At 33.4% G+C, this 27,117-nt stretch overlaps 2 protein-coding genes across 5 annotated transcripts; one reads left to right on the top strand and one right to left on the bottom strand.

Moving 5' to 3' along the window:
• Positions 1-523: 523 nt before the first annotated feature.
• On the bottom strand, positions 524-19,108 carry LOC128552434 (uncharacterized). Of its 2 annotated transcripts, XM_053533473.1 has the most exons (5): positions 18,965-19,108; positions 15,288-16,501; positions 6,119-6,166; positions 3,705-4,387; positions 524-3,080 (listed from the first exon to the last, which is right to left on the bottom strand). In XM_053533473.1, the coding sequence occupies exons 4-5, from the start codon at positions 4,328-4,330 to the stop codon at positions 1,934-1,936; spliced, it is 1,773 nt and encodes a 590-aa protein (XP_053389448.1). In that variant the 5' UTR covers positions 4,331-4,387; positions 6,119-6,166; positions 15,288-16,501; positions 18,965-19,108; the 3' UTR covers positions 524-1,933. The 2 variants fall into 2 exon arrangements, with proteins under 2 accessions (XP_053389448.1, XP_053389449.1); XM_053533474.1 differs by lacking the exons at positions 15,288-16,501; positions 18,965-19,108 and having other exon boundaries at positions 6,119-7,339.
• Positions 14,130-27,117, top strand: LOC128552435 (uncharacterized). Of its 3 annotated transcripts, XR_008369077.1 has the most exons (5): positions 14,130-14,675; positions 19,057-19,145; positions 19,746-19,781; positions 20,821-20,880; positions 26,892-27,117. XR_008369077.1 is itself a non-coding variant. In XM_053533475.1 (4 exons), the coding sequence occupies exons 1-4, from the start codon at positions 14,580-14,582 to the stop codon at positions 27,063-27,065; spliced, it is 366 nt and encodes a 121-aa protein (XP_053389450.1). In that variant the 5' UTR covers positions 14,130-14,579; the 3' UTR covers positions 27,066-27,117. The 3 variants fall into 3 exon arrangements, 1 of the variants encoding a protein (XP_053389450.1); XR_008369076.1 differs by having other exon boundaries at positions 19,057-19,781; XM_053533475.1 differs by lacking the exon at positions 19,057-19,145.

Here is a 27,117-nt window from a genome sequence, read left to right as displayed (position 1 = left end):
GAAAAATGTTCAATGTTCCTTTCAGCTTTATTGAAATCCCTTCCTTCGTTAACTTTGTTTCTTTCCACGCAATCGGACACTTCTGTAGTAATGATGCTGATTATGACGGGGAAAACTGCTTTCAAAGAACCGTTCATATTGGTCACATTTTATTAGTCAATCGCTTTTTGTGTATCACTGAGTTTTGTCGCTGACTTTATAGAGCAGTTTACCATAGTTTTAATTCAAGTTGCTGAGGAATTTCCCCGCCTTATTTTCAATCAATCTTTGGCCTGTTGACTATGACCAGAACTGAGAATTACGGTACACACTTTAACACATAACGATAAAATGAATAAATAAATAAATAAAGAAATAAATAACGTGAAAACTAATGAGTAAGTCATGGTTGCTCCTTTGGTACGGACAGGGTAATGGTAAATAAGCACAAGCACACGCACAAGCAGACGTACTGGTCCAGCGGTAACAAAAGCTGACGGATGAATAACAACACACGTTCTAAATAAAAATGTATATTTTAGGAATATATAGATATCTGGAACAAACAAAAAATAAACATGTGACGAAATACTATAAGTCAGATTATTGGCTTATTGGCTTGAGATGATATCATTAATCTGAGAAAATGTCTTCTTTGTACGAATATCTATATCTTGAGACAGGTACTATTATTTATGATTATCATCATTTCCATTTTTAAGGCACAAATAATACTTGCTTAAGGAATTAAACGCCATTTGTGCTTCTTTTTCAAAATTGAATTCATCAAAGAAAAGTTTTTTTTAAAGGTTGTTTATAAGTAATGCATCGATTAAAAATAACTTATTTCCTTACAATAAATTACGCATATTTATTATTTACAATACTAACAAAACATCTTCAATTCGAGCTTATAGGTATGTTATACACCGCAATATTCTATCAAAGTAATTACAAAGTGATATATAATATGAGAGAAAATCGTTCTGTGACAGATCATGAATACTAATTACTAAGTCTGACAGGCACATCGTCAACATTTTAGTCTTATGGCAACAATTCTAGCCTTTTAGTTTGAAGACGATTCCTGGTGTACCTCTGGACATTGTCTCATGCATGGACGGGACACTTGGTAGAACCACAGATCTTCCGTAAGCCGTTTGGATGATTTCTTCACATGAATTCTGCACCCAAAGTGAAGTCTTGGACAAATTCACACCGGTGATTGGCAACTTATTCGAAGTCAATGACCATAACCACTCGGCCGTGTGAAACTACTGACAGGTAGAAAATGGCCTGCTTCCTAAATGTAAGTTTGATATTATATATACCTTCCAAGTTCTTGATTCAGAATAACACTCCGACATTTTAGCTTACAACTCATTTGTTTATTAAACAAAAAAATTTAATATTTTGACTGCTAATTCACAGTCTCTGTCCATATCACTAACCAATTTTCATAATCACGAATCTTTATTTTATTTTTCTTCACATGAATTCTGCACCCCAAGTGAAGTCTTAAACAAACTCAAACCGGTGATTGGCAACTTATTCGAAGTCAATGACCATAACCACTCGGCCGTGGGAAGCTATTGGCAGGTAGAAAATGACCTGCTTCCTAAATGTAAGTTTGATATTACCTTCCAATTTCTTGATTCAGAATACCACTCCGACATTTTAGCTTACAGCTCATTTGCTTATCAAACAAACTATTTTTAATATTTTGACTGCTAATTCACCGTCTCTGTCCATATCACTAACCAATTTTCATAATCGTGAATCTTTATTTTATTTTTCACCAATGTGACACTTTAAAATTTCAAATCACAGTGCTGTTACCAAAAATCCCTTTAAATCATAAGAATTATGAGACTAGGATTATGAGTGAAAGGGGCTTCCAAATATAAAGAGGACAATTTAAACAGTCTTTCGAGAAGTTTACCGCAGTAAAAACCTAGTCCTGGAGTATTTTCATCCCTCTAATCATAGTTTCGGATGTTGTAACAGAAGTTTTCGCAAACTGTTCCAAGGCACTAGTAAAGAAGAGGCGACACGCTTTTCTTATCTTATATTTTCCATAAAGCGGTATTCCTCTTGTACTTGATGTCAATGCATCAACTAACTGAATAATCTCTGGTGGGTCTTGATCAAGAATGGTTAAGACATGATGCCAGTCCTCATCTGAAACGTTTGTATACATCGCGTCAATTTTCAGGGTAGGAATTTGAAGGAAAAGGTAGCTCTTAAAGTCATTAAGTTCATTTCTAAGATGACTATTTTGTTCTGCATAGGAATCAATACTAGCTATTTCATCACATATGGAAGAAATTCTAGTTTTCAGGTGTTTTTTCTTGGATTCTATAACATCTCGAGCTAAGTCTGAAATACAAGAAAGCAACATTTCTTTTTTATGAAGATTGCACTGGATCAACATATACTGCTCCAATCTTGCAAAATCTGGATACGCATTCTTTTCAAAGTTATCTATAAAAAAAACTGGTATAAGTGGCAATTCTGCTTTCTGCAGCTCCACTTCACAGTTTGATCTGATACTTTTTATTACATCTTCTCTTCTTTGAAATTCCCTTCCTCCATTTTCAACATCGTTGTCAATATGCGTACGAACAAAAGCTAATCTCTTTTTCATTGAATTCAGTTCTTGTGCAAGACATACTTCATCTTCGGTGATTCTGCATTTGCTCGTAATAATAACAAAGTCGTACTTTTCAAAATTGACTTTCTTTAGGTAACTGTCCTTAGGGACTCTCACAGTTCCTACACCAGGAAGGTCCCATAGTTGCAAGTTGTTTCTGTATGAAAGAACAAATCTCTTTGGTTCCATTGTAGTTTCAACTACACCTACTTCTGCCGCACCGTTGTCATCCGCAGTCAAATTGCGAATAGCATTTATGAAAGACGATTTGCCAGTGCCAGACGACCCAGTTATAGCAATGTTAATGGTGACGTTTTTCAACGTTTCTAGTTCTTCTTTAAAATACCCGTGCAAACCTACAATCCCTTTGCCACTGTAGAAGTCTTTAGCCTTTAGTGCTTTCTTTAGCAATTGTTCCCTGCAACTGGCAGCAGGTCCGTTGTATTTCCTGAATTAGAAGAAACGCCTATAGGCGTTAGTCCTAACTTTACACATTAAATATCTTTTAAAATGGTGAAAAAACACTTATGATTTTATAAAACAAAATGACGAACTAAACGTGAAGCAGATATTTAGTTTCTAACAGAAATACAACAAAGCAGGACAATTCACATATCAAACTCTGGGTTATTCGCCTTCAGCTGTAGCCTTAAAACTTAAGTACTTTGATAACTCTCATATCAATTAAGAAATATCGGATCAATCATAAATTGCTTTAATAGTAGTTTTGTTTTAGCAAGGCCCACAACATAACCATCGCGTCTAAATTTTTTGACAAGTTCGTAACTTTTGACTGTAGAGTCTTGTTACAGACCTGATTTAATGACTGGACATTTTAGATTTGTTAAATTCAAATGTTTTCCTCAGTGGGTGTGAATCAACTATTTAACAATATTTTCAAGTAAATGTTTAGAAATCTGTTTGTCATAGGTTTGGTAAAGTAATTTAAAAATTAGGGATCTTATAGGCGTAAATGCTATAATATATTATATATAATACTCATATCAGTTAAATCAAAATAGCCTTCTAATAAAAGGTGACAGACTCAATACGAATCAATATACATGTATACCTGTATCTACTTATTTCTCCATCGGCAAAAGTAAATGGTTTCAAAACTCTAGAGATGTCTGATCGGTGGATGAAACTGCGATTAAGCATGTTTCTTGATCTGCGACAAGTGTTTATTAGTAGGTCTCGTAACGCAATTTGGTCGTATTGTCTTCTTTTAATATTTGAAACCAAAAACGTATAGATTTTGTTTCCTGATTTTCCTGACTGTTCAAGTATACGTTTATGCCAATGCATGTATGACTGCATTATACTGAGAATATCTATCTCTTTGTGAGTTTGTGGATGACTTCGTTCATAATTACGCACATCTTCATCGATACATGTTCGAACAATTATCAAGTTTTGACATAGCTGATGCAGATACGTCAAGAGACGCATGTCACTTTCAGTAAGTCTGTTCTTGTACAAAAAACACACTGGATCAGTTTTAAATGTTGTATCTGCAAGTACATATGTACCCTCTGTCACGTACATCTTTGCAGCAGGGATTTCCCAAAATAACATTTGGTCACTGCCAAATATGCTTCTAAGGAAACCATTGGTCCTTCTTGTGGGAATGACTTCCTCTCGATAATCATCCGCTCCTAGTCTTTTTATGTCTATTTCAGGTAGCATATCTTTCATGGCATAGATGAAGTTTTCCCAGACCCATTGTATCCAATGACAGCTACATTTAATTGTCTGAAAAATATTTTACATACCTGTGTCAGATCAGTTGTTCTTTTTTTCAAGAACGTCAGATGGGACGTACAATCAGGTAAAAACCAAGTTTGTTTGACCATAAAAGTATTTAAAACTTTCCAACTTCTATTGCTTTATAAAAATAAAAATCCAACAAAGTACAGTCTCTATCTAAAATAAAGATATTTCACGACAATAATATTTCTTTATATTAACTGTGTTTGTCCAGGAAAAATACAAATGAACACAGCAGTATGACATTATAAAATCAAATTAATATAATTATATAAATACTATCTATAAATGTCTTATCCTTAAATATAAACTAAGTAGCAGTTCATATGAGTGAAGACGGCATACTAAGATGCTATTTGCTTGTAGAATGTGGACTTTTTCAGACATCCAGGAGGAAACACGTCCATGTTAATAAGATCATTTAAAGTTATAAAGACCCTAATTCCATGTTACTGAAACGCAACGCACCATAGAGCTCAAAGTTAACATGATTATTTTGAAATTTATCTTTAATAGTTGTCATTTATACCCTTTATAACACATATTTAAGTTCAAGGTATGTTTGATATTAAGTTTAAATGAAGCCGTCTTCAAGACTTTCATAACGCTGAATGGAATTTTAACATCGGACCATAATTAAAAACGGTGGGAGTTAGAAATTTAAGAAAACGGCTGATCATAGAGGCAGCCATATTTGTGTCTCATTTACACAATGCTGATCTTGCTTTGAAACAAACCCTTTAATAGATTATATCAAATGTTTCTTGATTGTAAGATGTCAGCCATTGCAATTTTTTCCTTATAGTTCTAAAAAAATACACAACTTTTTTTACAGAAATAAGTGAATAAGATTCAAACAAATATATATAGAAATTTAATAAATTCCCCCATTTTGTTTATTTTTGCTAATGAAAATATCGCCTCAGTTTTTATCAAATATTGAAATGATCATATTTTTCGATGTATAAATCTTTATTTGAAAATGTTTCCAATTTTCAAATACTTTAAGAAATCCTAGCTGACGGACTTGACCTAAGAATACTTTAGCCTTTCTCTTAGAGAATCTCAGCATTGACTTCGTACTTTATATTTCTCTTCGACATTTGACTTTAAATAATCAATCAAATGAGGCAGTCTAGTTAAAGCGGTAAACCACTGCAAAACAAGATACCAAGACAAATGCTAAAATATCAATATTATCTCTGACATATGACTTCCTAAATACATAAAAATATTTCAGCAACATCGTGCTTTCAGTTGACGTTTGACCAGGATAAACATGAGTGAATGTCATATGCTTATAGATATTTATGTGAGGTTTGATATGATTCTAGCTAAAACTACTTTTGAATTATAAGCATTTTCAATTTAGGACGGACACACGGATGCAATGATGGGCGAACGGATCATTACCGATCGATTCCGATCATCTTCAATTAAATTTCAAACTAAGCACGCTATAAACAAAGCAATCAAAGAAATATTATTTGAGGCCCATGATTCAGAATACATTACCAGGCCGTGAATGTACTCGTCTTATCAATATAAATTTCTTTTTTTTTTTAAGAAAAATGGAAAATCAAAGGATCAGATTTATTTTTAGTTTGTTTTTTTCTCAAGTATTTCATAATACAAACTTGATCGATATTGCATCTTACTGCGAACATATAGTTAATATTATTATTTAATAAATAATACTTTCTTAAATGTACTCACCTTGAGTACAATTGTCCCATCTTCTGTCTTGTGGATAAGCGTCGTCTTCTGAAAGTACAGAGACTTTTGTGAACTCAATTATTTGTGTCTAAAATTAATAAATTCCACATGAAAAAATGTTGCAAGGTTTTAAGGATTCCGAAATGACATGTTTCTTAAAAGATATAAACTGATGCACTGAAACGTTTACAAATAAGCACAAGATGCTGCAGATATGTTACCATTTACTTTAGATCTACGTCAAAATTGCAAAAATGAATGAAAGCCAGCTTAAAATTTAGCCTGGAAATGTTCTACTTTCATGGTAAGTGTGGTTACAATATTTCGAATGGTGCCAGTCTGGAAGGTCCGTGTTATGTATGTTATCATACCAAAAATCATATCCATAGAAAATATCAAAACACGAATTTTTGCTGTCGCGGATGGCTTGGATTTCCATTGTTTATTTCGTTAATATCGCATAAAGTAAGAGTATTTTTAATCTACGTATTATTTAAGAGGTACTGTTTACGTAGATACCAAACACGCCTATTAAAACTCTTAATATACTTCATTTCAAGTCAAATCACGTAAAGGCATTTGTTCGATTTTGTAATGAAACTATCCATTCTTGAAATACATGTATCTTGAGCTTTTGCAAAGAATTGAAACCTTTGCTACTTCGAAGATAAATATCTTACGCATTAATAAATAGACTGTCCTACTAGTCGATACATTACTGGCCCCCTTATCGCAATTTCTAAAATCCGGACTGAACGCTTAGTCGAAAAACTGTACGCCTATTCAAAACTTCTTTTCATTCATATATTTCAATAATTTGACTTAAAGTTTGTTTTAGGATAACCAACAGTTAAAAAGTAATAGTTTTCTTTCGTTTTCGTAACAGTCATGGACCAGTTTATATGTTATTACTGCAGTTTCGAATCCACTTTTCGTAAAGGTTAGTGTTTATTAGTAAGTAATTATCAAATTAATTTAGTCTAGCGCGACACAGCCGCGCGACTAAATCAATTTAGTAAATGCGTCCTAATAAACTCTAACCTGCAGTGTTTGAAATTATTTTTGTAATAATGACTAGATTCTTTACACATAAATCACTAACATTCATATAATCGTTACGTGGCACATCGCAGTGTTTAATCCATTTCCGGCATCTCAGAGACTTGTTCGAACTTTACCTCGGGAACTTTATTATCACAGAAGAAACAGCTGTATGCCGTCGGCGCGGTTATTGGTAATTTCTGTTTATGTAAAGGAAAAAAGCCGAAAACTGTCCATTATGTGAAAGAATGGACAAATCGAGGCGCAACGCGCCGAGATTGTCCATTCTTTCACATAATGGATAGTTTGAGGTTTTTTTCTGACTTAAAACACGGTCGAAAAAATCAAGATTGTCGTGATATTATATAATGTATCTAATATTGTCTTCTTTAAGGCAAAGACAGTTAATCGATTTGTGTCTCTGTGCTGAATAAAAATACCAAGACAATTGAGTTTAATTTAGACTACATATAAATATTTACTGCAATTAAAAGTTTTTTTAAACATTAATGATATTCAGTGCTGATTCTTAGTCTTAGGAACGTTTCGAAATATCTCGTTTTGTCATATTTGTGAATGATTTGAAGTACCTTTACAAAAAGTAAAATTTAACTTGGCCGTATGATGTATGTATCAATTGTTGTCCATGCTTTGTTCGTGCTGAGTTTACACTCAGTGTTATATAAATCAAGACGGGTCCAGGTGAAGACATTTAAAAATGTATGTATGCATTTTTTATCGTTATTACAATACAATCATTCTTATCTCGTATTCTTTCAATTTTATTAGGAAAAAAATACCCGTATCACACGAGATCTTTACTCGTTATGACTCATATCTCGTTTTTACGAGAAAATATTTCGTTATTACAATAAATTACATCGTTACTGCAAGTAAATTGTATTGTTAAATTAATTACGGCCACTTTTTCTGGTAATACCGAACGTGCAGTAAACATTTTAGGGAACTTAATGTCGCTTTTTTTGTCTTTGCAGTAGAAAGGTGAAATTGCACATTTCTGGGTATACTGCAACAAATGTCAGTTATGGCAAAAATTCAAACAATCTTACAAGGTCACTGCATGAAAAAGATAGGTCTGTAGCATTTGAAAAAGAAAGACAAATTATGTTTTAGCTCGACTATTCAAAGAATCGGTGGAGCTATTGGACACCAGTTTGTTTAATTCTGCTCATTGTTTTCTCGTTTAGGGCACAGCCATTATTTTTTACTGGGGACATACGCCGCTTTTCATGGAATTGCACTCTATGCATCATTGAAGGTTCCATGTGCACCGCCCAATGAATACATCTGTTAATGACTCTAAATTATATTTTGGTACTTATAACATGTGTAAATGTTGAGTTCTGCTCAACCCGGGGCTAAATGGCTAAATTGCACTTCCAATACCGTCCATGAACAGGCTCAGTCAAGCCAAACCTGCATCATTTTCGTTTATGTTGTGATTGGCGACCTGTGGTTGGTTTTCCGCTTTTTTTATTTTATCCATGCGTCGGCGTCCGCGTCCCGATTTGGTTAAATTTTTGTATGCAAGCTGGTATCTACGTGACCACTTGTCGGAATGGATTGAACTTCACAGACTTGTTCACTGTAATAAATTGACTTACACTGCATACTAGGTTCTATAACTCTATTTTGCTTTAATATGTATAAAATTATGCCCCTTTTACGATTTAGAATATTTTTATTAAGAATTTATATGTAAGATTGTATTTCAGTACCTACTAATTGAAATGGGTTGAAATATCATATTCTTGTTCGCTGTGATGATCTGACATGCAGTGCTTAGGTTCCATAACTCTTCTCTGCACTTTTACAAAATTATGCCATTTTTTTCGACTAAGCAATTTTTGGTTAAATTTCTGTATGTAAGCTGGTATCTCAGTACCCACTGATGAGAACTGGATGAAACTTGCACAACTGTCCATTGTCGTGGGCTGATATACATTGTACAGGTTCCATAACCCTTTTTGCAATTTTAAAACATTATGCCCCTTTCCGACTTTGATATACATTCAGTTCACAAGACTGTTGAATAGTAGAGCATTGCTGTTCTCCGACAGCTCTTGTTTTTACATTACGTTGCCTATTTTTATCTTTTTGCGACTCAAAATGTCATACGAGATGTATATCTCCGATACTTTTCCAGTGCGATTTAGGATAAAGAGGACTTTACTACTTTCTAACGGATTAAGATTTAAACTAACATTCTTTAATTACTTTTGGCACATTGTTTGATTTTTTTTTTGACTGATAATTAGGATAAAGCCATACGTTCCCCTTCAGAATTTTTTTATTGCAGCTACAAGTTCTGTAGAAAATTGCAGTTTATATTTCGAAACGTTTGAATTTCATAAGTTGATCTATCAACTATCTATCAACGTACAAGGTTGTAACTATACCTGTCAATTATTAACCCGTACCTGTCCATTCTTAAAGTATCCATTATTTTAAGAATGGACAGTTACAGGTTAATAATGGACAGGTATAGTAAAATAATCGTGTGTATAGAACGGTAACGGTACAATAACCTATTAATGGACAAAACTAACAAAGGATTACATCACAACCGCGTTTTAATTTAATATCAGGCTCCAAATCACCGCTGATATCAGTCAAAATCAAGCAGATTGAAGCTATTATCCAGTTATTTTTCTTTTGCATAATAATTATTGCAGTAATCGCTACAAATCAAAATGAAAATGACCTGGCTCCTAATGTTTAAATCAATTGTTCTACACGCATTAAACTGACCACCGTCTTGAAGATAGATAAGCGGACTCATTTTGGACACTTTGATAGTACAAAGTTTTCATGTAGACAGCACGTTTGTCTGATGGCGGAGCTTAAACTCAAAAAATAATTTCAAGTACAACACCTTGAGTGACCTTCACTTTGTGTATAATGGGCAGTCCCTGCATAAAAAGGCTTTGTGTGCACAATGTTTATGTAAAGTTACAGCAAGGTATAAGCAAAAGTAAAAAATAATGATGTGACAGGAAAACGTTTTCCGAAAAACTTAACTTTAACCGAAACCGGGGCGAATAGAATAGCACCGCTATTCCCCGAATAGTCGAGCTGAAAATACAAAGAAAAAAACAACAAAACAAAGTGTCCTGTCAAGCTGAGCGGAATAAATATATATATTTCTCGTATGTTAACGGAAACACGTACACAGATTCTATTTCTTGTCCAAGACAAGGACATCGTTGGTGAAACAGACCAATAAATACTGTTTCACTGTCGCAAGTAAAATGTAATACAAAACTTATATTTACAAATTCAATAAGTACAGTGTATATTGCCTACAAGCCCAAACACGTCGTAATTTCTTTATTGAATAGGCGTACAGTTTTTTGCATGTTGAATTAAACAATATTTAAACAATTCAGGATTGTAAATTCATATTTATAGGTATAAACTCATTTGCATGAATTTATAATTTAACATTCAGACGCGGTTCTGACACGTATTTCACGCGCAGTTCCTAAACAATGGGCATTTTTAGCCTCAGTGCAACGTCTTTTGCTTTGACCTGCTAGGTTTTGGGTGAAAATATGTTTTAATTTCATGTGTTAATGTCTACTTAACGGCAGGTTGTTGCAGAGACATTTATCATACATTAAAAAATATATACAACAAGAATATTTATTTCAAATAGCCAAAGAAAAACATAAAAATACTCACTACTGACAGCTTTCAAAACTTTGAAAAAAGAAAGTGAACGCATAGTTATTGGCGACTTCCGTTTGGGCGTACAGAGAGTCTATACACTGTGGTGTTGGAGGAGTAAAAAACATTACATAATTTTTGTATCACAGTTTAATAATGTTTTGGCGTTCAAGTCCTTTTTAAGTACTGGGGATACTGGTCGAGTTAAAGCGGTCTATAATATTGGTTAAATAAAATTTTAATGTTTTTGAAGAAAAGGGTAAAATGTGCATTACTTATCATATTGAGTGCAATTGATAAAATGCGAGGCTTTAGTTTTTAATTCAACGTGAAAACACACCCACGTTTTGTTTTCTATATAGCACTCCACATTGGAATTAGACTACGCGTAACGCCACCTGCACACGTGCATGCAAAACACAAATTCATTATAATTATTTACGTAGAGGGATTGAAATAAAATCAAGCAAATTCGATGAATTGTTATCCCCCACCGACTGCTTTTGTGGTAAGGATTGGCAAAGAAATATATCCGGCAAAACGTTAAGGATGTAAGAAGCAAATAAGTTAATTAGTCGGGATCAATTTGGCAGAAAACGAATGTTTTAGGTGTACAAGTGTCATTAATGCATACATGTTTTAAGCTAGTGCTAATTTATGATTACTCTGAATGGGATATGTTTACTGTATTAGGCTTAGCTTTTAGATTTATGTAGAGTTATTTGAAATATGAGCTTGAAAGGTAACCAGAACGAAATATTTAATTAGTTTAGCTCCAAGTGTCGCTGTTTAGCATGTACACTTGAACTTTAAAGAACAGATGTCCTTAAGAAATCACTATTAAATAAGAAAACTGGAGCGTGGGTGTTGGTAGGGGGAAGAGAGTTACAGCATCACATGTTGTAAATATTCATGAAATGTTTAAAAAAAAGTAAGACAGCGCTCTCCGCTACTTGGTGATTTGATAGTAAAATGAAGTTATATCTAAATAGGAGACATCTACTTTAAGAGAAAGATACACCAAAATATAAAAGACCCTACTACTCAGAGGGGTTAAAGGTCAGTTATGGAAGGGGTACTGACATTCTTATTTTGATAGAATTAAAACAGCCGAAGAAACTACATGCACAGAAAGTATAAACTTTAAGATTGTGCTAAACTCAAATCATATTTCTATTTATTTTCATTTACTTTATTTTTATTTCTTTATTTCATTTCATTTAATTTACGTATTATTATAACAGACGCTAATGATAAAGATACATTTAAGTTTCAAATCATTATCTTATATTGTACTAAAGCTATATCCAGAAAACGAAGATTGCAAATAATATTTAAGTATAAAAGGAGCATAATTCTGTCAAAAAACACAATTAGAGTTATGGGGATTGTAACCACACTTGCAGATGATGCCAATAAAGAAATTTCTTATCTTTTAAAGCAACGAAGATTTTTCTATAATCGAAGCTTTCGAAATAAATAACACGAAAATGATTCCAAGTATAACAACTTGGAAACGTTGATCGTCGGTATAATAGACCCAGCCCCTGCACATACTTTGTTTGTGTACTGGAAAATGTTTAAGTGAAGTTACAGTAAGGCATAAGTCATAGCAAAAAAGATATGACAGAAAAACAAAGGTTGCCGAAAAACTTTAAACTTAAAAATAACCAAAGTATAACACGTTGGTGACCTTAACCTTAGGTATAATGAGCCCAGCCCATGCACATACTTTGTTTGTATGTTGGACAATGTTTATGTGAAGTTGTTTCAGTAAGATATAAGCAATAGTAACAAAGATATACAAAGGTTGCCGAAAACCTTTAATCAAGAAAGCTCTCGACGACGCCGATACCGATATAGCATCACCTTTCTCCTAATAGTGGAACTAAAAAGGAAAAAAAATCAATTTCATGTCGTGTTTTGAAGAGTATTGTCTATTGATTATTTAGCCAAATTGTTTCAGTATGGTTGTTTCCCTTTATACTACCTTAACGCGAGTATCGATTTTTTCTACTTATTTTATGCATCTTGATACGTCTACACTGGTTTTGTTACAAAAAAAGTAATTAGTGGTATTGTAACAACATGGAACGAAACATTTTACACAAGCCGAGTTTATACCTTGCCCGAAGCTATTCGCAGTACATACAATATTGTAATTTCTTCAAACTGGTGCTTTTGAATGATAATCGGGGTTAAGTTTCAAAATTGAAAGGCGCGAAGCTTGTTTTATCCTATTACTCATTATAACGTTTAAATATGTGTTTAATCTTTTGACTATGTCTGTTAAGGACTAAAATAAATGTGAATCATAAATTTAATTCAGATGTATTCTGCATTTTTCTGACACAAAATGCCAGACCTCTCGAGACACACAATACAAATTAAATTCGACCAAAAAAAAAAAAAACAAAAAAACAAGCGAAAATAAATAACAAATTACGAATTGTACGTGCACAGCTAAGTAACAACTTTCGCAAAATTAAAAAAAAAAAACAACATTTTTTGTGTAGGCATTCAGGTCAATAAAACGATGCTAAAATTCAATAAGCTTACTTTTGAAAATAAAATATATCTACATTATTCAAGTGTCAAGTTGGAAGGTTTTCCTCAGTTAACATAACGTAATTTCTTCAAATTGGTGATTTTGAATGATAACTGGGTATTGGTTTCAAAATTGACAATCGGGAAATATGTTATTCATATAACTCAGAGTATCTTTTAAAACAGCATGCCTTCAGATTTGGCTAAAAGATAATTATTCTTTCATATTGAAGTTTGTAGTCATATTATGAGCATAAGAATATGAATTTTCGTTTCTTAAATATTTTAAAAGTTCAAACAAGATGACCGCGGGTCGCCGCAGCAATAAAGACATTTTCCCGTCGTCGTTACTAATAGCGCTATAGCTGAAGTAGTGAATAGAATATATATATATATATATATATATATATATATATATATATATATATATATATATATATATATATATATATATATATATATATTATATATCTTTTCAAAAGTACAAAGGATTCAAAATTACAGTGATTTTAGTATAAAATCAAACATAGGTTTCTTGCAACAAATCACTTAAAACAAAAAATGAATATAAAAAATGTCAACTGGTGTTCTTTTTTGCGGAAATCAAACTGAAGCCTTAAAGCATCGCCTCGTCCAAATATGGGTTATTACTGTTGTGTACTCGTCTTATTGAATTCAGTATTGTACTCAACACTGATCAATAACCCCGTATTATCAAATATCACTCAAAGGGTAATGATGATTACATTACTTTTATTACAGATGAAAATGATGGTGGTGTAATTTTGTAAAGATTAAGATATTTGGTATTTTTCTTTCTGTTGTAGTACTTTTTGCAGAATTCTTGAATCAGCTAGGGTCAGTGTGTGTTTCAACAGATTTCCTAGTTGATTGTTACAGTTGTACTCTGAAATCATAAATGTGTTAAAGCAAGAGAAATTTATCAGTTTAGAACATTGCTCTAAATAATTATGCATTATAATTATGACTTTAGTGCACATTAAAATATAATTGGATTAAAGCTTTGTGTGATTTGTCTTAAAAAGGTTTTTATGGAGAGACTGAGTTATTACACCTGAATGCTAGTTACAATTGTCGTTCTTATCAATATTGCTGAGTGTGCTTATATACATTTTGTATCTGTTTGATACCTGACTTGTTTTACTTTTTTCAGCGAGATATAATGCTGCAGCAAAAGATATGGCAAACATTTGGGGATCAGTTCATTAGTACCAACGCTCTGATTATATTTTCTGGAAGGAGGAACAGACTTCCATCGGTTAGTATACAAATCTTTTAGAATAAATATTTAGTTATTAAAAGTATATATGTTTGTTAACCTAGAAGTTTGATATATCCACTTGATAAAAAGATATATACCGGTATGTAAATAAAAACAGCATCGAAACTACTCTTGGTGGGTTATTGGACTTGTTGTGGAATGTGCGCGCTCATTTGTATTGCTAGGCGCTTTGCCATAATTGGTCTAGTATATTGTGGTGGTGATTATTTCGCATAAATTCTCTCTACTTATAATATAGTGTAATTAATTAAGCAATTTTATATTGGCCTTGTTATTTGTCCAAGGGGTGTCGTATTGGCCGAGGGCCAATACGACTGTCCGAGGACAAATAACTAGGCAAATATGAAATCGCTTGATTAATGACAATATTATTATTCAACTTCCGAATATTGGCGGTAACACCATACGAACTCTGTTAGATATCTTCTAGCAGCTATGCACATCCAGGTAAAAAAAATTGTTTAGACTTATTTTCGAAAGCATAACCATTTTAGCCAGTAAAACAGAATTGGAAGTATATAGGTACTTGAGAATAATTTTGAGAGATATTTTCATGCCTCGACATAATCAGCAGTAACTGGAACTTACCTTATTTATTTGGAATTCCTATTTCTTTTCTCTAGTGAGTATCTTATCATTTGAACTGTGATAAAAACTGCTGTAAATGTCATTTCGTTTTAGACTGCAGACAACGAGACACAAAATTGTACACATGTGTGTTGATCAAGATAATACAACCAACCAAGCACATATTATATGCCTCGTTTCATTCTTTTCCGAAATTGTTTGCAGTTTACAACTGACATTCGTGTTCGCAACATCCACTTTCCAACATGTGAATCGCTATTGATATTGCAAAAATAATCCACATTATCTAAATGTCTGTTTTAGATAAGTCTCATCCTTTTAATTAGTCTGAGTTTCGCAAATTCTCTCAATATTTTCCTTGAAAATTGTCAGAATTTCTGACAGGAACACTTGTTTATACACAATACCGAATAACCGAAAGTATCGTTATAATCTAAAAGAAGTACATCGACATCATACGTCCGCCCGTTCATACTTGGTTGTTACATGAACCTGTAAGATATTATTTTTGTCAAAAATGTGAAAACTATTGTAATGTATCATTTTGATGTAAAACAAATGGCGTCATTTAAAAATCTAACAGAAGTGACTTCTCCGTATTGGCCCTCTCTTTTTTGGACCAATCAATATGCTTGAATATCGTATTGGCCCTGTTTCCTCATATTGGCCCTGCTTTTCTCATATTGGCTCAGTTATGTTTTGTAATAGCTCTACATGTTTCGTAAGATGTGTGCAATTGATCTAATACAGTGTGTAATATAGTTAAGTTGAATAATAATGACTTATAATGCGAACTTGTATCCTCACGGATCTCACCTATGGAAAAGGAAACTGAAACTAACTATATCCCTTAATGCACACTATCTCTGTATTATTCAATGTATCCTTGAGATCCAGTTAACTTTCAGAGAGAGAAAATACATCTTCTCTAATCCAAATCTGTTAAAAAGACTAAAATATCACCGCTGATTTTTGAGCCATGATAACAGAGACTTCAGTATATATGCAAATGTGTAGTATAGTTCGGGTGTTTATATAAAGCAACATCAAACCTCATCCTAATGGTTTAGTGGACTTGTTGTAGAATGTGCACGCTCGTTTGTACTACTAGGCGCTTTGCCGTACTTCGTCTGGTATACTGTGGTGGTGAATTCTCTCTACTGTATATATATATATATACATATATATATATATAGCCGGAATGCTATTCTGTTCTAGAGAGAAGAACAGATTATACTTAGCTCTGCCATTATCAATCACTTTTTACATAACTGGACAATTTTAATCAGTTTGCATTTAAACAAACAGGCAGAATTATCGCACTCGAGACCAATCGTATTCAAGCATGAAATTTTGAAAATGTAAGTTTTCGTTAATTTCTTTTCTTTAATGTCGTTTAAGATGTTTTTATTTTACTCTCGCAACAATTTGTTATAGATGAGCTGTTGTGATCACTGTCGTCCGTCATTGTCTGTCCGTCCGTTTTCTATCACTGATTTTACTGAAAACACATTAGAGACCCCTGTGTTAAAGCTAGTTATCACCCGAGAAATAGTGAAAATGTCCATATTTCACATTGGGACCATTAGCGGCCATATCTTTTGCAATCAGTATAGTTACATAAAATGTATTAGTATGAACAACTCGACCAAGTTAGACAGTATGCAAGATTTCTTTATTTACATCACAGTTATAGTCCTTGTATAAGTCAAAATGCTGAAAACGTCTACGTTTCTCTCACATTAGAGGACACATTTCTTGACAAGTCTCCATAACACTTACACAGAATGTTTAGCATTCCAGGATCTCGGTCCAATGCAGCAGTGACAAGATTTTACTCTAGCACCTTAATGTTTTTGTGAAAAATATGTGCGTCCTTAAGATTTTGGCTATAGTAAATCATGGGCCAAGGAGGACTGAAGACAATTTTACGCATAACAGTCTAAATGCCTTTTTTATCCAATCTGAATACAACTTGGTAAGAATGTTTGCATCAATAAAATTTCGGACGCATTGATATTTGGTCGTCTGGGATAAAATCAGATCTATAGGTTTAATAATTGAAAACACCTCTGAATACTCTAGAGGCTACATTTTCTACATGATCTACATAAAATATGATAAGAATATTTTTTTTATGAAATCTAGGTCAAAGTTGAAACTAAACCGTTTTGGGTCAAACCCTAGCTCACTAGGACAAATCATAGAAAAAAAATCTGGATTGGCCAAATTTTCTACCAGATATACGTAAAATCTGATCGGAATATTTGTCCTTATAAAATCTAGTTGAAGTTCGAAACTATGTTATTTGAGTTTAAAAGGTAAAACGATACATGAATGTTCGAAAAACCTTGTTAAAACACCAGGCTCTACATTTTGTACCTAATTTACGTCAAATATAATGATAATGTTTGTTTTAAAAAAAATTAAATCAGATTTGAAACTTGAGCATGCTGTGTCAGGGATTGGGTCTCTTCAGTCAAATTAAATGAAAGCCATGTTAACACTTCAGCGACCACATTCCTACCTGCTGTATGTGGAATTTAGTAAGAAACATGAAAGGAATCTAGGTCAAGTACAAACATTGATAATCGTGGTTAAAAAACTATATCATTTGGTCCAAATAAAAAAGAAGAAAAAAAGTGTTAACACACTAAAAGTAGATTTTCAACCTAATCTACTCAAAAATGCATGTTATTACGAAATCGAGGTCCGTATGAAAACTGCGTCGTGTGAGAACACAAACTAGGTCAAATCATAGAAAGATATTGTAAACACTATACAAGTCAAATTGTTCTACCTGATCCATATAAAATATGGTCGGTCTGTTTATCCTTATAACATAAACAACTAGGTCACTAGGATATGACAACCTTGTCAGTCCTCCAGACATCATACTTTTTATTTGATATACATGTATGAAACCGGTCAAAACGTGTGTCACTTTGAGGTTAAGAATAAAACGCGATATTCTCTGGAATAAACATCTTGGCCACCAAGACAAAGCATAGAAGAACCTTGTTAATATTCTAAAGACCACTGTTTGAAATTTTGTCAGAATATTTGTCTCTATGAAATCCAGAACTGTGTAAAAGAACAAGGTACCTAACTTGAATATTAGAAAATACATGTTATAATTTGGTTACTAAGATTGCTCACGTTTCGTTTCTTGATTCATAAAATAGATATGACCGCTAGTGAATAGGGCTAGTTTCCATATATGTTTATATAAGTTTTTGAACTAAGAAACTCAGATGGACTCAGATTGCCCTTAACTTTTGAAAGAGCTTGACATGTTTTGGTTTCCCAATAGATATCATTTTGGGTGAAAACGTCGGCGAAGCACAATGTTATAGAAAATTATAAGTATGAATTTTAAGAATGTTAATGTTGCTGTATAGTGGCTAAAAGAGTCATATAAATAATGGCAAATTTAACAAACAATAAAAAGAGTTTACCTAGTCGAGTGGTATATAGTGTGTCCCGTAAAATGTTACGTTTTTCACGCTCTTGAAGGTCGTAGTATAGAATATGTGGGATATGAACTTGCTATCTTGTATCATAAAAAAATAGGAAACATTATTTTATTACAACACAGGCGGTTGGGATCAAAAGTATCATTCCCCATAACACTACGTTTAAGAGACGTTTAAGGGATTATTCGATCCTTTACGTACCTACAGACACCTGCATACACTGTAACATTGTTACATATTAAAGGACGTAGGTCTTATCGTTTGTGATTTTGCAAGAAGTTCTTGTTTTATAGGGCAGTCGAGGCTTGTGGACTTCTGTAAACTGTGTACTCCTTCATTTATACACTGGAAAAGAAAGGAACACGTTGTGCATTAACGCACGGTTGCAAACATTTATATTAATTTTTATAAACTTTTTGAAAAGCGACAGCAACACCTACTAGCTTGATTCACGAAACGAGTTACCAGTTATTTCCACAAGTACTGTAATGCAATTCAAAATAGCATGAAATAACCATGATCATATATATTTTGTTGCGCTTAATGTCGCACCGACACAATTATTTCCAGCTTTGATGGTAGACGAAGACCCCAGGCGACACTCCGAGCATTGTTTCATCACGATAGGGCACCTGGGTAGAACCGCCGATCTTCCTTTAGCCAGATAAATGGCTTCGTCAGACGAAAAATTCAGCGTCCTGAGTGAGGCCGAGTTAAACTGGAACCCACATCTATCAGGGACAAATGATTCAAAGTCAGTGACCTTAACCACTTGGCCACAGAGGCGCCTGAATATGTATATTTACAACAACATAGACAATAAAATGAACTTTTGAATGTTTGAAAAATCGGATTAGAGTTTATTGAAAAAAAAATCAAATTATCTGATTATTTTCCGACTTCACAACTAAACAATTGAATTTACTCTATTGTGAATATTGATGGAAGGAAAAATAACATAATTATGACGTTTGTTTTTCAGTTACATTTCATGCGGTACAATTTTGCAAAATGTACGGTAAGTAAAATAGTTTTGATACTATTTTCTACAACATGCTGAACAATTTCCTTTATTTTACTGAACGCAAATAGTACGAATATGTTATGTTTCGGATGATAGATTCCAACAGAATCCGCTTAAGCCGATGCTATGGGCAGTGAATGGATTTGCATCCTCATTAGGTCTGAAGAACAGACACGACCAAATAGAATGATATTGCAATTAACTTGCTTCGCTTGTTGCTATGCCTGCAAAGGTTATTCTTATGGATCTTATTAAATTCTTGTAACAATTATATTAAAAGTTTGAAACAGTCTCCATTGATTATGCATTTATATATTATTTGAGAGGAATCAGATACATATTCGAGTTTACATGTTGTTTGAAGAAATGTTAAAGGTATGCTAGACCCAAATTTCTTATTTGAAAACATTATATAGTTTATGTAAACATACAATTAACATGATTATGTGTATTAACAGTTCCATGCAGAAGGTTTAAAGTAGTATACACTTTATACCTGTATAGCTAAATGCAGTATAAATGGGTTTTTTTTCATAAAATACTGGAAGATTTTTTAACAAACGACTTGTACTGCATGACATTTAATTATAAATGTAGCTGCATATACACAGTTAAATTATACATTCAGTAAAGTTGATAACATTTGATGAGTTGATGTTTTTACATTTGAAGTATATGTCTAAAGATAAAATATTTTCGTGGAAGACGGGCATAAGAGACCTTTAAAAACACAAAAATCTTTACTGTTTATATATCATTTTGTTATTGTTATCATGGTTATTTGTTCTTTTCCTGCAAACACAATGTTAAAAGCAATGCTGATATCGTGCGTTGGGATATCTTGGCACTGTTCGGCGGCATTTGCAAAAAAACGTTGTAGTATTATTTTCGCAATGAAACGTAATTTATAAAAAATATTATATCTCGACTAAATTTGGAAATTTAAATATTTGTCATTCAGTTGACAATGCGGATAAAGCCAATTATCAATCATGCTAAACTATACAAAAATAGATTACTTAATTCATTACAGGAATATCTGTCGGGTGTGATCAAGACAAAATATCCGGAAAAGGAGTCTGTCACTTGTGAGGTACACAAATGTCTTTAACTTCTTTTACAGTTAATAAACGCGTCCAACAAAATATGTAATGATTTGATACTTGTTGAAAATAATACTTAGATGGATAAATGTACTAGATATTATAAGCTTCTTTCACTGGTTGTAGGTGCAGATGGGAATATCTGGCTTGAGGGTAACTGTTTTGACGGTAACGAGGCTCCGCCGAGTTACCGCGTAAACAGTTACCTGAGAGCCGGATATTCCCATCCGCACTTGCAGCCAGTGATAGAATCTTTTTCTTGCATACCATTTTCAAGAAAAAATAGTAAAGATAAATTCAAAGGAATGACTTTCTTTATAGCACTCTTTTCGTATAGTAGCATATTTATACAAAGCGCGGAAAATCAACGTCCGTAAAAAGGAAATACGACATGACGTTTTGAAAGACAAACAACGATGTTTAGTTCGGTTTTGTTTTATTATTTGCAACGTAACGTTATGTATTTTTCATAAAATAACTTTTTTTGAATCGAGAAAGATGTGACGAACAAAGAGGAACTATCAAGGTATTTGAACTCTATCTCATTTCATGTAAAAGAATATAAAGTACTGCATAAATTTTCTACAAAGATGTAGTTCTTAATACGTCATTTAAAGCACGAGAGTCATCTTACATCCCGGGGTGTAAGATGGAGTATTCCAGCATCGGTGAAAGTACCGGAAAACCGGTATGCAAGAAATAGCCAGACTTGTTATCTTAGCCATTTGACCAACATCCAATCGCAATCGCCATCTAAATTACATTTATTTCATTCTCTCTTATCAGTGTATGTTTACAAGTATATAGATTGATAAACATTTAACTACTATTTGTGCCACCACCTCCCAGTGGAGGGGGCATATATATTTGGTCTTGTCCATGCGTCCGTCCGTCCGTCCGAAAAAAGTTTGTGACGCGCCTAACTCAAAAAGTATTTGATATAAATTGATGAAACCTTGCATGAGTCTTTATCATGATATGAACGTGCGCACCTTTTATTTTTCGTCTGGCTCCGCCCCCTATTTCTAGAGTTATGGCCCCTGAAATAGTCAAAATGCACATTTTCACCTTGTGACGCGCCTAGCTCAAAAAGTATTTCATATAAATTGATAAAAACGTGCATGAGTCTTTATCATGATATATAACTGCGCACATTTTATTTTTTGTCTGGCTCCATTCCCTATTTCCAAAATTATTGCCCCTGAAATAGTCAAACAATGCACATTTTCACCTAATGACGTGCCTAGCTCAAAAAGTACTTGATGTAAATTCATGAAACCTTGCATGAATCTTTATCATGATGTGACCTTGCACATTTGACATTCTTCTTGAGATTTTAACGCTAATTACAGAGTTACGGCCCTTAAAATAGCCAAACTAGTGGATTTTAGTGGATAGTTCGTGATGCTCATGGCTCAAAAAGTATATGGCTTAGAATAATAAATCTTTTATATAAAATGTATATTGAGGCTATACCCCTTTAGACTGCAAGCATTTGAATTATTGCACCTTATTTGGGACTAATGTACCAGTCGGGGGCACACCCTGTTTCCTACAGAGACATTCTGATTATTCATTGCAATACATTCACAGTTATATACATAGAAAAGCTAAATATAACACATTCATTTAAAACTTTCTTAACAAAACAACAGGTAAAATGACACACATATTAATAAATAGGCGGTGTTTAACGTTTTTGATACTTCATTAATTTTTGCTAAAATCTTCAAAGGCGTGTTCCTATTTTACTTAGAATATATGCAAACGTAAATATTATGAAAGATGTTTTCTGTCTCTAAACAGATGATATAACTTTTGACAACAAAAATGGTTACTACTGAAAATAAACTATCTCGCCCATCATCAGTATTTGGAAAAGCCTAATGTTCAGCTTGGGTTAACCCCGTATACCCAAAAGTATTACTGCATTGTATACTCTAATCTCTGCTTGAATGATGTATAAAAAGCATCTAAGCTGATATCCCCAGCTCGAATTAAGAACACTGTAAGAACAATTTCACACAAGCCTTTCTTGTGTGACCAATTTACTTTGTTTATGTCAGAATAATTTGTATATTTAATATATTGATAACGTAACACATAAGCACAGATAGTGCTTGACTCCCTTTTCATGTTGTCATTGCTATAATTGTTGTTAAATTGCTGTTATTAATAGGATTTGGGTCATTTATGGCTGAATGGGGTTCATTATATAGGTAGCTGGGTCCCAGCTTCGCACATTATGTCATATACAAAAGTTAAAGGGAACCAGATATTTGATAGAGCAAGTACTCGTTGTAAAACCTTATGTTAAAATTTGGACCAATCAGAATTAAGTTCTAAAAATAGCACGTCTGCTGGGGTATAAATAGGTAGATGGATGACAGAGAGCCCATTCGGTATCCAGCGGTGGAAGAAGACACATCGAGGATTCAACTAATAATTTATCCCAGTACCTTGATAAGGAGACTATTGCAGTTACCCTGTCAGGGCTGATAAATTATTAAAAAGAAGATTTTTGAAGTTCATAGACTAAAGAAGAGTTGCAGAATTTCAATAAGGTTTCGAGCTATAGGGCCAGCGCATAGGAGTTTAACCTTAAAGGTAATTGAATGCTATAGACAATAGCATATATAGGCTGAGGATCGGGAAGCTGAGACAGAGACCCAGAGTTTGGTAATCTACTGAGATAGTAGGAGAGTTCCAGCTTATAGAAAGGTTCAGCATTATTGGCGAAGAACAGCCAATGCATCGAGGATATACCTATATGGTAGTTGAATGCTACATATGATAGCATATAGGCGCTGAGCATCCAGGAGTCAGGGCATTCATATAGATTTGAGAGGACAGAGGCCGAGCAATCTATGCGATAGGACTCGTACGTTGTTGATTCAAAGACATTAGAGAGTTTGAGATTTCAACCTTCGCCTTCCCCTTCAACGTCTCTCATATATTTTGGGGTAAAACGTCACCGATTTGCGTGTATTTTATTTATATCAGACGTTGCTACTAAAGTTTTCCGTGTAATATCAAGTAAGCCTAAGACTTCTCTTTATTACTATATGAAATAAAAAGCTTAGTTTCAGGATTTCAGCTTATTAAGTTATTCGATTATCCATATGTATAATTGGACTAAATGATACGAAACACTATCAATAAGTATAAGAATAATGACGTTGTGTATGGCTAATGATTTTAACTAAATACATTGAATTGAACCTGGAAGTTTGAAGTTATCAACTGATTTTGAGAAACTTTGAGATTTTGTTCAAACTTTAACTTCTACGGCATATTTGTGTCCTCAGGCGGTATTGGTTGTACCAGATGGGCCTTTTTGTCGTAAGAAGTGAAGTTTTGAACGTCCGAAGATGTGATATCACGAAAGTCAAAACTTCAGTCTTTGTACATTTACTCTGTCCACATACTCGGCATCAAAGACTGAAATCTGGAAGGAGGCACATTTCATGACAGTCATTTTACTTGAAAAATTAATGATAACGCGCGATTATCATTTGGTGGAACATTTTATTTTAACTTCCAAATAAAATCAATTCATATTAGTCGGACACTTAATAAGACAATTGCGTTTTGATTATAAACATAAAATGGTACTAATAAGACGGAAAATAAATTTCTGAAGTATCAGACAATTTCAGATTCTATGATATCATAATGCGAGAAGTTTCCTGTTAGCCGTATGTATGGGATAACTCCATTCCTTACATGCACGGACCCAGAGCCTGGCAGAGGGGCATTGTGGGTCAATCCCTTTTTGATTCTTACATTTTACAAAGAAACTCGGCCTTGAAACTCGGTGTGACTAACCCCTCCCCCATCCCCCATGAATGGGTGACCCCTCTTTAAAGTTGGTGTCCCTCTAATCAAAATTAATTGATCTGCACATGCTTTACTTATGAAATAGTATATTCAAACAAATACGTGTATATGCCCACATGTTATTTCGTGCGACAATTTTCGTCTCCACCAGCAGTTCTTGACTGTTTCGCTAGACACATGGTGACTTGGCACGATTATATTGTGCTGTCTGAGAGTTTGGCATTATACAGAGTCAAACTGAGTGTCATGATGCCAAAACGTGTGATATCACAGGGGTATCTAACATTTGTTTAAAATTGCTTGTTAAATGTACTTATAAATTGTGTATATTGGCTCATGTTATCAACATATCTTTTAAAAGGTTAGATTTTCAACAGGTACAGTCTACAAGTAAAACGCGTCTTTTAAGGAATTCGATGTACAAAGTACCAATTCAAAGTAAAAAATATCTTTAAGAAAAACTATGAAATACTAGTCAACAGCCTTTTGTGTTTGCTTTTTCTCATATATTTAACTTAACTTCAAAGTATATCGAGAAATGCATTTGTAGTAGTTGTTGTCTGACGTTTTTGTTTAAAGAATATTAACTGTAATATATTTCAAGAACACCATCAACAGTAGAATACGTTGATATGATCATCATTTTTATTTCCTCTCATATATAATTTACAATGTGCATTGTATACTGACATCATTTTATACAAAATGATTTTTTTTGTAATCGCACTTATATCCATGCGATGATTATGTTAACTGAAATGTTTTTATTTAATTTACATTTTTAAAACCTCTTGTAAAAGTCATGCACTTTCGGACAATTGATATTAAAATGTACGAGAAAAACGATCATAATTACAGATAAATTGAATGGGCGGATTATAAGAAGTAAGGTTCATTCTAAAGTTTGAAATCTCAAGGAATTTTAATCGAACTTCAACTTCATACGTTAACTTCGCAAGAGACGTTGAAGGGGAAGGCGAAGGTTGAAATCTCAAACTCTCTATTGTCTGACGGGAACTTCAACAAAAAGACCAGTCAAGTATAGAGTCTCCAGCCTATAGGAGTTTGAGCTAATTGAAAATTGTTAGTTTAAAACATTTAGTGATTTGCCTGATCCCTGAAATTGTCTAGCTCATAATTAAAATCATTTAGGAATCATTGGTAAACGAATCATTTAGGCAAGGTAGCCAGAGGAAAATTCTATATAGGAGATATTTGGTCTCACCAGCTCTACGTTTTAACAAAGGACATTCTACATCGTTTGTCAGCTAGTCTAAGACATAGTCAACTTAGCGATTGGACCCAAACCATTGTTTATGATAACTGGGTCATATAACTAGTATCCTGACAGTTTACAACATGTTAATGTGCTTAAATTTGAAAGCCAGACTCTTTGCTTATTTTAGCGGAAATTATTCTTCGCCTAAATCAATGTTCTGTTTGTAACATATGTTCATCGAACTCAGACAGGGCAATTGTTTTTGTCATTTATGTGGCATAAACGATTTTTATTTCAGTGGACATTTTAGTGAAAACAGTGTTAGCTACGACTAATTCTGTTATCAATACTGTTGTTTTTTTCTATTTCCAATTAGAAGGTATTACAACGTCCAGAAATATGCTATCTTTATGTACCTTAGGTAATAATTTTCATTTAAAGATGATTTATTTTTCCTTATGGTGGAATCAGACCAATGAATGCCGCACAATTGCACACAGGGCTCAGGAAATTAGCAAAGTCAAACAAAGGACATTTTTGTCATTTGTACAAGTCAGAAACTTTTGCGATTAAAAATGAAGATCCCCTAAAATTAAAGGAATACATGTATCATTTAATTTTACATGATATTGCTATTTCTATTTACAGGCTATTGCTACATCCATTACAAGGTTATTGCAATTCCTTTCGCATTGACATTTATTCTTTTTTTTTTCTATAAATAGGCAGCTGGTATTAAGAAACAGCATATTTCCACTTCCTAATGTATAGATGACAATAGTGCACTGCTATCTTCATTACGTGATATTGATATTTCCATTTAATAAAAGCTGTGTTTTCATATCAAGAGGTATTTGCAGCTGCTGTTTCTATTTGTTAGTTATTTGCTGTTTTAGTTTTACAGAACTTTGTTAATTGTTTCATTTCTATTTACAATTACAGGCTATGGCTACTTCCTATATAAACGGATATATTCTCAGTAATATTTCCGTACTAGCCGACGACTTTGAAAGTCTACCAGATGCACCATTTAACCGCCACAATGTAAAGAAAGGAAAAGTGTGCCTATGTCAATACCTAGAACCTATTATTCTACGGCGTGATGTTAATACATAAGTCTTACTGGTTTGGATTGTGTGATATGTCATGTATTTATGTCCCTGGTAAC

The sequence above is a fragment of the Mercenaria mercenaria genome, unplaced genomic scaffold, assembly GCF_021730395.1.
Source record: "Mercenaria mercenaria strain notata unplaced genomic scaffold, MADL_Memer_1 contig_2800, whole genome shotgun sequence".
NCBI classification, from domain to species: domain Eukaryota; kingdom Metazoa; phylum Mollusca; class Bivalvia; order Venerida; family Veneridae; genus Mercenaria; species Mercenaria mercenaria.
The sequence above is the reverse complement of the archived record's forward strand: the minus strand, read 5'-3'. Positions and strand labels throughout refer to the sequence as shown.